Raw genomic sequence first — 10,598 nt, 5'->3', positions numbered from 1 at the left:
TGTCTAGGGGTGCAATCAACTCTGCTTAATTATGCTAGATCTACTCTTAGATAGAGACTTTTGCTCCTCTGAATAAGCACATCAATACTTGAATCAATATCTTGGAATATTAGAACAAGAATTAAGAACACATAATTAAGAATAAATCAAGTATTTATCATATAATTCAGAAAATAATAACAATATCCATCTTAGGTTTCATCCCCCTTAGGTATTTAGGGAATTTAGTTTATATATGTAAAAGAAAACATCTCAGAAGAATAATGATAACAAAACATAAAGAAAACCCAAAAACCCTTGAAGAAAAACGAAGGGAGATCTTCAGTCTGAAAAAGAATCTAGCTTTTGAGATGGATCAATCGGCTTTCCTCGAGTAATTCCTTGCCTCCTACTCCGTGTGTCTTTTCTAGGTACCTCATGGGGTGTTTATATAGGCTTTAGAATGCTTCAAAACCCTCAAGAGTGGCCTTTTCCAAATAGGACTAGATTTGGGCTCGACAGGGACACGCCCGTGTGACACGTCCGTGTGAGGTGGCTTAAGCCATGTTGTAATTTGTTAAATAGACACGGGCATGTAAACTACCCGTGTAAGGAAGTCCAGGCTGTTGATTTCCCACATTGACCCATTTTCTCTATTTTTGGCCCCTTTCTCACTCTTTTTACTCTCCTATGCTCAGCTAAGTATAAAATATGAAATTAAAGGATTAGGAGCATTGAATTCCACAAATCTGATGATAATTCATCGAAAAATATGCTAAGCATGGGATACGAATATGTATAAATTGTGACCTATCACCCTATTCGACCACTGGGTCCAAGCTACAGGATGTTACATTCGTTACCGGAGCAATAACAACAACTTTCAATACATGTTAATCAAGTCAACATGCTTTCAGGTATAAAACACATTAATAAAATATAAAATCATTTTCGAGTCTTATATGAGCTTATGAAAGCTCTTTTACTAACCTGAGGTCGGATAAGAACTTAATTGAAAAGCTTTCAAAACTTGCAAGTTGATGTCACCACATTAGAGTTTTCTTGTCATGACATCATCTGTCAATGGGTTACTTTACGACTTTAAAAGTCTCAACTTTATAACGCCACTCACTGTCGATCTATGTCACAATATTGGGTACAGATGGTCGTGACATCACCCTTGTTTTGGTAAAAGTCCCATTTAGTAAAATTTTCATGCATCCAATGCCAGTATTACCAATTCAAACTCATGCCACTTTACGCCAAATCAAACCTATAACACCTTTGAAGACAATCATACTAATGGCATAAAAACTCATAGCAACTTTCAATACATGTTAATCAAGTCAACATGCTTTCAGGTATAAAACACATTAATAAAATATAAAATCATTTTCAAGTCTTATATGAGCTTATGAAAGCTCTTTTACTAACCTGAGGTCGGATAAGAACTTAATTGAAAAGCTTTCAAAACTTGCAAGTTGATGTCACCACATTAGAGTTTTCTTGTCATGACATCATCTGTCAATGGGTTACTTTACGACTTTAAAAGTCTCAACTTTATAACGCCACTCACTGTCGATCTATGTCACAACATTGGGTACAGATGGTCGTGACATCACCCTTGTTTTGGTAAAAGTCCCATTTGGTAAAATTTTCATGCATCCAATGCCAGTATTACCAATTCAAACTCATGCCACTTTACGCCAAATCAAACCTATAACACCTTTGAAGACAATCATACTAATGGCATAAAAACTCATAACCAAAACCTATCCATTTTCAAACCATTCATCAATTTATTTTGCCTAACTACTTCACTTTGCAACCTTAACATATCAAGCTTATGCAAGCCTAAATCATCATATTTAATGGCATCAAACATGACTCAAAATCATGCAACAATTAGTTTATTTACCAAACAAGTTCAACCATAGCCACAATTACCACATACAAGGGCGAAGCCTGAACAATTTTTTAAAAGAGCAGAATGAAATTTTAATTTTTTATAGTCTATATCTTTATAATTTTTAAAGGATTAAATCAAATTTTTATAATTTTAAGGGGCAAACTACAATTTTACCTTTACTAATTAAAAATTTAAAAAAATAAAGGGCCTAAATAGTAATTTTTCATTTTAGGGGAGCAGGGCCCATGCTAGCCCCCCTAAAATTGCCTCTGACCACAGAACTATATACTCAAAGGTGACCATTTGCACAACAAGATGTCCTTATATACATGCTACAACATTTGGACTCAAAATGAACATAATTCTATCATCTTGATGATTGTGTGTGCTTTACGCTGATCTGATGTGACAAGTTTCACAAGTTGACAATCTATAAGTAGAAGAAATAACTAGAGTAAACATATCAATGCTTAGTAAGTTCAAACGGAAATTTCATACTTACCTTGCTCAAAATGTGAGCATACTAGCTATCTTAGTTTTGAAAAACTTTTGGCTAGAACATGGCACTCAAAATAACAATAAGGTGAGCATGTTTATTCATACATATCAAACATTGTAAGCATAATTCACAACATCACCAGTATAAACCAATTTCGCATAACTCATCTCAATGTTACATTTTGCCATCAACCCATAACTTTATATCAATTACTCATAATTCATCTCAATGTTCATACTTTATCTTTTCATCCATAATTTATACCATATCAAGTGAATTGTATATCAAGTTGGTTTATCAAATTCAATTCATTTTTTTTTCAAATTTTTAAATTTAATTATAATGTTTTGCTCGATGGAACCCTAGTAAAATGGACTTGAATACACAAGTGAACTACACCAACCAGATAGCTTGTAAGAGCTTAAACTACACCACACCAAGGCGCCAAAGTTCAAAGCCCTAGGCATCAAATGTATAAACATTTTCAAATACATCCCTCCTTACACCAAAGTCCCTGTAGATACGTATAATACTCAATGATTTGAAACAGATGTTGGATCTCGATATAACCTATAATAATCTCCGTACAATCACATATCTCATACAAGTGCACATAAGACTCTATTGGCATACCAATCGTATCCTAACCTTTTACTAAGTTCACATGGGCATCAATTATACACATATTCGTTACCATTCTTTGTAATTGATCATTTTCTCATGTTTACACCTTGTAAATATCCACATTTACAAATCATGCCCTGTATCGATCACATTTACATTTCCATACCTTATAATCATTCAAAGTTTTACATTTATATCTCGTACTTCTCACATAACAAATCAATTATCTCATTTTATTTCAATTCAATCTCTTTACTATCCTTATATGCCAATTTCATTAATATTTCAAATTATATTTACACACACACACACTTCAAAATAAACACAAGCATACATATAGCACAATACAAGATAGTAAGTTCCATATGAACTTACCTATTTAAAACATCGAACGAGTGGAATTTTCAAGGACTAATCCACAATTTTAGTTTTTCCCATATTCTTGACCTAAACAAATATTATATATACCAAATCAATACTAAACATTTTCACACAATTTCATGAGATGCATGATGCTATAAAAATAATTTTTTTTATTTCCCCCATATTTTACATTTTTATTCAATTTAGTCCCTAAACTCGAGATAGACATAACATTCAATTCCTAGATTCAGATTAAAATTTTATTTCATATATTTTCATTTGGGACCTTATATTTTCTATTTCTAACCTAATTGCATGAAAATTTTTACCTTTATTCAATTTGGTCCCTAATATAACAAAGTTAACAAACAGGCTAAACTAACTTTACAATCTAATCCTTTTTATAATCTAAGCTTAAAATTTATTAATTTCAAGCCTAATTCATCAATGAATCAAAATTTACATCTTGATAAAAGTTTAACAATTCATCAAATTGGTACATATGTTAGCTAAATCAAGCTCCCATGATCATAAATCCAAAAAAATTACAAGAAATTAATTTGATCTCCATACCTATTTGAATGGCTGAATGACTAAATGGTTTTTCTCTTTTTCTTTCTATGGTAAAACAACTAAGGAATGATGAACAAGATGGTAACCTTCTCTTTCTTTCCACTTATCTTGTTATTTATAGTTTAATTAGCAGCTACTTAACAATAATTAATTACCATAATCTAACTTTTAACTACACCCAGTGGAGATGGCCATCATCTTTCATTAAATTTTACTTAATATTGGTTTATTAACCATTTTGGACATTTTTTTAATTGCCATGTAGGTCCTCAAGCCTTTTTCTAATTAAAACTCTATAGCGATTTAATTTAGTCCCTGAGCCTTAATTAACTATTTAATTCAAAAAATTGCTCGACCAATCTTCAATATATTTTTATATTAACTTTTTAAATATTCATATTTTATATTTACAGGCTCTATTTATGAAAATGGGGCTCTAAAATTGCATTTTCCGGTACCACTAAAAATCGAGCCATTACACGAGGACTAAAATTGACCAACTCAAAATTTACATGGACTAAAACTGATTAAATTAAAGTATATCGACTAAATCCATAACTTTTATGAAATAGAAGGACTAATAGCGGTATTTAACCAAATAAATTCAAAGTTCACATAACCAAATAATTTAGGGTTAAATATAAAATTAGTACTCAAACTTATCCACTTCTCCCAGATTGATTCTTATGGTTTTTTTGTCTCAGATTGGTACCCGAACTTTTTTCCATCAACTAAATCGGTACCTAAGTCTAACACTGTTAAGTTTAGGACAGGTTACAAAATAATATTGTGACACATGGCATAAATGACATATGGTGATTTCATAGTCTAAAAAAATTTAATAAGAAAAAACTTTTGTTTTCTTTTGACTGTTCTCCCCCCCAAATTTTTTTGTCGTTGTTTTTTTTTCCTCTTTCTTCCCCCAATTTTTTGTCATTCTTTTTTTTCCCTTCTTTATTCTTCTTCCCTCAACTCAAGTTTCTAATATTGTTGCATGCAGATTCAGTTTTTTTACAAAACTAGCTTAATACAATTCATATACTAGTTTTTTTTGAGAGAGTGAAATAAATTCATTGACCTATTTTCTTACTCTTAATCGAGTAGCTAATTCTCTATTCTTAATTTTGCACTTATGTTGTGGATCATCGAAATTTTCTTCATTTTCTTAACATTTTTTTTCCTGCAAGAAAAAGGGAAAGATAGAGTAGGAGCTTTGACTGCCATACTTGCAATAGATCTAGCATTCAAGGTGAATAAAGTGGCAAGAATGGATGGTAGAGACCTAAAAAGGGTGGTTTCTTCAACAAGAAATGTGCCACAACTTGATCTTGTTGTTAGAGGCATTTCTTTGTTGATGGGTATAGGTAAAAAGTCTTGAAGGATTACGCTAGGAAAAGAAGAAAGGTTGGTAGTGGGAGTGACCGCGGGATGATCATTTAGAGAAGCTAGGCTAATATCTCCCAACACTTCTTCCATAGATATTTTAAGATTAAGATGGTGATCTCAAGGCTTTGCAACTGCTTTTGTTGTTGTTTCTACATGCTAGTGCCCACATTAGTAATATAAAAGTGAAAATAGAGAGAAGATATGTTAATTTCTACTATTACCATATATAGAGGTGCCTATATTAGCAACATAATAAATTTTACTGGTGAACTCTGAGATTATTTGAATTGTTAATTTTGTATACCCAACAACTACTACTTCAACTTTGATTCTGTTCCAGTTTAAGAGCCCCCAAAATAAAAAGTCAAAGAAAAAAAAAAGAAAACCTAAGAATAAGCATCTAAATTGGGAGTACGGAGTAGTGAGGGATGACGATAGCTTCCTTCAATTCTCCACTTTGTACAAAGGCTTTTGCAGAACTTTCGGAACGAATCTAATAAAGAGCTCCATATTATAGAGAGATAACTCATGAGTATTACATTGAAAATTGATAAGAAACTAGGTTCTTTTTTAGCAAATAAAAGAGGCAATGTGAACTGGGTTTTTTTCTTAAGAAACAAACAAAATAAATGAAGGAAAGAGAAGGGTTTTAAGGTTGAGGAAGGAAAAGACTGGTGGAAAAAATTGTTAGTTGTCATTGCCAAACAAGAAGAAGAAACTTGGGATGAGGGAAAAAGAGAAGGAAAAAAGAAAGAGCGAATGAAAAATTGGGGGAAAAGAAGAAGAAAGAAGGGAAAAAAAAGTAACAGAAAAAATGGGGGAAGAAAACTCAAAAGAATTTTTTAAGTTTTTTTAGATTATTGCATCATCATCATGATGTTATTTATGCCACATGTCATAATTGTATTCTACCACTATCCTAAATTTAACGACATCAAACTCAGGTACCGATTTAGTTGATGGAAAAAAATTCAAGTACCAATCTGGGACAAAAAAAATCATAAGTACTAATCTGAAAAAAATGGATAAATTTGGGTACTAATTTTATATTTAACCTAATAGTTTAACATATAAGAAAAGATAATATATCCAAAATAAGCTCCAGTCTGATATGGCTCTGATACCATGACAAAAATCATAAGAGAAGAAAGAATTTTTATTATATATAAATTAGGTTACAGTATTGGTTTATATACACAATTGCCTAGCTTAAAAATAATAACTAACTCCCTAATTGAAAACTCTTAAAAATATGAAACTTCATAAGAAAGTATACACAATTTTCTGTAACTACTCGATCTTTCCAAATAAAGTTATACAATTCGACGATATAACTAATAGATGTATATGATAGTATATGTAAAAAATGAGTAATATGTATTGTTGGAGTTTTAACATGATGTTGGTATACCATTTTGGTGGATATTTATTTATTTTGTTGATTGATTTGTGGTGCTACAATACTTGAGGAGAGAGTTATCTCTCTTTGTACATTTTTAATAAAAAAAGGGAGAAATTGTGTTTAATATTATTTCGTTATTAGAAAGGTAGTGTTGTTTGATGATACAAAACTTTTTGAGGAAGATATTTGACTTTTTTGTTTTGTTCATTATGAAGGAAGATATTTTATTATGCTATAGAGTTCACTCTTTGGAAATTTGACAAAAGGTGGGAGATATTTTTAGTGCAACTTGTTGTCAATTTTGAGTAAGGAAGAGCTATTGGAGTTGTTGGGATGGAAATTTTCTTCTTCTTTTTTGGCCTAGATGAATTTTATTTTTTCCTTTCTTTGGAAATATTCTTTGGTTTCTTCTAGGTTTAAATGTTTTGAACATACTTCTTGGATTTCTTAAATGCATGGTGATATTCTTGACAATGCATTGTGTTACACGAAATACTTTATCTTGACTCGGTATATCTAGTTTTCTATAGTTTTGTATGTATAGTAATTTTTTTTTCTATTGCAAGATTTTATAAAAAAAAATGTCAAATTGAGACATTCTTAGTACAACTTGTTTTAACCTAGTTACAACTAGAATTACAACATGTTTAAAATTGCACAAAATTAGGTTGGTTTACTTTTTAAAGAAAACTAGTGTATTTTAGAGTCCAAATTTGTCTGGAAATATCATTGTCTTTTTAATGAGATTTATGATAAATGCGATAAAATGATTGAATTGTAATCAGATCAATTACTAATATTTCTGATCTCTTAATTAAGGATATGTGATTAGGTCAACCTCTTTTGAATATTGTGATTGACGTGATGAAGATTTTTGAAGCTTCCATTTGAAGCTTTATATATTGAAGTTGTATTTTTCTTGGAAAGAGAAGTTGAGCTGAGAGAGAATAGTTAAGTTCACTTGCAAGAACACTCCTTACTACAAATCAATCATGTCAAATTGTTTTATGAGTTGATTATTTAAACTTTCAATTGGAAAGTGTTAAGTTGGTGAATAAATTTATTCTAAATGTATGAGAGTGAAGTTGTAATATTTTAGAGATTGATTAGACTTAAATCATAACTTGTATTATATTTTATAGTAGATTACTCACTAGTTAAGGCCCCGCACACATAGACTGGTGCCAAAATGTGTAAATATTTGTTTGTGCTCATGTGCATTTTGTTTTCCCTTCATGATAATCACTAATTACAACTCCTCTTGTGACAACTCAACAACGACAATAGTACTTTCAAGTAATAAATTTAAGGTTTAGTAGTTGATTTAAGTGTAAAAAAGTATAAAGGGTTTAATTAAATGAAATGATAATTTTTAAGAATTTATTATTATAGCATTTATGATATAGGTTGTATTAGATTCAGATATCCAATTCCATTATTCATATAAATAAATAGGATTTTGTTAGCTTAATCAATCAATCGAAATAATTAAGAGAGGGGTGAATTGTCCTTTAAAAAATTTGTAGAAGCAAGGATAATAAAAAAATGACAATGAACACAACAATGATTTTAGAGTGGTTTAGCTCTAATTATTTACTCCACTATCTTAGCTTTCCATCACTAAAGTTTTTTTCCCAAATTTACTAGTTTAATGAGGACAATGTTTAACCTTACAACTTTTTTAAGATTCTTACCCAAATCTTAATATACAAAACCTCTCAAAAGAGCAAATAAAGAAAAATCCTTACAAGATTAGAATGTTTGTAAATGAAGCACACACCCAATAAAAACACCTGAATTAAGAAATTACAATGAATACTCACAAGTGTTTACAAAAGAAAGATGAAGAATTTAAACACAGAAGGTTGGTAATGAATTTCTTGATGTTGTTTGATGTTTCTTGATAGCTCTTGATCTCTTGTAATCTCTCTTTTTTTTTTAGAAGCTTTAAAAGTGAATCTAGTATTTATAGCATCATTGATTTCCAACTATTGGGGTTGTTGGGAAATTGAACTGAGCCATTAGAGGTGTGAAGGAATAACATTGATGACTCCTGCAACAAAAGGTATCAATACATTTGAAGAGGTATAGATACTTTGGTTATTTAATGCCTAAATTTAATGACCGTTTAAGTCTATAGTATTGATACAATAGGGAATGTATCTATACTTGCTATGAAGTATCGGTACCTTGGGGAGGGTATCGATACTTGAGCCATTTTTCTTTAATTTTTAAAACATTAAACCTTAAAACGGTATAGATACCAAGATATGATATTTATACTTTATTAACGGTATCGATACTTTTTATTTTTTCTCAATTTTCCTAAAACTTCGAAACTCAAATTGGTATCGATACCAGGCAAGGTATCGATACTTTTGATTTTTGCTTAATTTTTCTAAAACTTCTAAGCTCAAATTGGTATCGATATATAGGAGATATCAAGACTTTGATTCTTGGGAGCAGATTCACCCTTGATAAAAAATTTTGAATAATTATTTATTATTTTGAACAAGTTGAAAATATATTCTAAATGTTTGAAAGATAGAATTTAAAAGGTTTTCTCTTAAAAATATTTTGAAATAAATTGTGACTAGAGATTTATTAAATTTTATTCAAAAACATTATATCAATTAAAACTTATCTTAACGAATTCAAATATTCAAAATTATCCAAAACAAATTATTGAAAATTTCAAATTCATATTTGCTCCAACATCTACATAAATAATAAATCCAAAATTACCAAATTAGATTAAATATCTATAATTACTTTTATACCCATCATCTTCTTAATCTATCATACCATCTCCTGAATTTAAAAACACCAAAGACCATCCATTGAAATTGTGGGATTCAATTATTACATGAAAAGGATTTATATATTGCTAATTATCCCTTTAAGATAACAAAAAGAGAAACTTTTAGAAATAATATGTTTAAGTAGAGCTACCACGGATACTCATTATACCAGGTCAAACTATCTTTGCTGAAATAAATCCCATCCTCCCTCACTGACCACAGGCAAGAGTTATGATAAATTCTACACCTATGTTCATCTCTGGTGGCCTTGAAAGCCTCGAAATATTGTTGCTTCCCTTCCCACCATGCATAACAAAAGAAAAGGGTTGTCCTGAAAAGGTTTATTTTTGCATCCCATGTGTAATCCTCATGCTTAAGCATGACCTTCTCACCAAGATCCTCATCCTTAGACTTGCAATGAAGATGTAATGAAGGAACACCGGGTGGCAAATCCGAAGGCAAATCGTTGGTTACGTGGATATGGTAATTGATAAACAGCAAATCTTCACTCGCCGCAATTGCCAATGGATACATGACAAAAAATGCCAACATTGGGAAAGCAAATTGTTTTAGGTCAACCATGGTGTGATAGCTTGACAACGAGGGGGTTGGTTTTTATAGTATGATTTTGTATCTTACTAAATTATATATATTTTTTTTAAAATGATATCTACTAGGTTTAAAGTTTGAGTTATTGTTGATGTATTTCAATTTTTTTTTAGATAAAAGCAACTTTTCACGTTTATGGTATGAACATTAATGTGACAATATTCCATATGAAATAGGTTATATTTCTTTACCTTTTTTTTTATTCTCACATGCCAAAACTAGCAAAGATAATACTATATGCATATGTGAAGTAATTAATACTCATTCGGTTGTTAATATATTTATTTATTTATTTATTTATTCAGGAAAGCATTTAAAAAGGATTTTAATTCCTAAAAATGTTATTGTTGTAAATGATAAAAAATTTCCTCGAGTGCAAACAAATCTTTTGTTATGGTACCTATAGACATTAAAATAAAAATAAGATTTAAATCTTTAAATTTTCAGTAGTCA

General features: G+C 30.3%; 1 protein-coding gene across 1 annotated transcript; it reads right to left on the bottom strand.

Moving 5' to 3' along the window:
- Positions 1 to 9,554: 9,554 nt before the first annotated feature.
- On the bottom strand, positions 9,555 to 10,100 carry LOC107917165 (S-protein homolog 18). The gene has a single exon (XM_016846542.2). The coding sequence runs from the start codon at positions 10,086 to 10,088 to the stop codon at positions 9,684 to 9,686; it is 405 nt and encodes a 134-aa protein (XP_016702031.2). The 5' UTR covers positions 10,089 to 10,100; the 3' UTR covers positions 9,555 to 9,683.
- Positions 10,101 to 10,598: the final 498 nt, after the last annotated feature.

The sequence above is a fragment of the Gossypium hirsutum genome, chromosome A09 (genome assembly GCF_007990345.1).
Source record: "Gossypium hirsutum isolate 1008001.06 chromosome A09, Gossypium_hirsutum_v2.1, whole genome shotgun sequence".
NCBI classification, from domain to species: Eukaryota; Viridiplantae; Streptophyta; class Magnoliopsida; order Malvales; family Malvaceae; genus Gossypium; species Gossypium hirsutum.
This window is presented reverse-complemented; position numbering and strand designations above follow the sequence as displayed.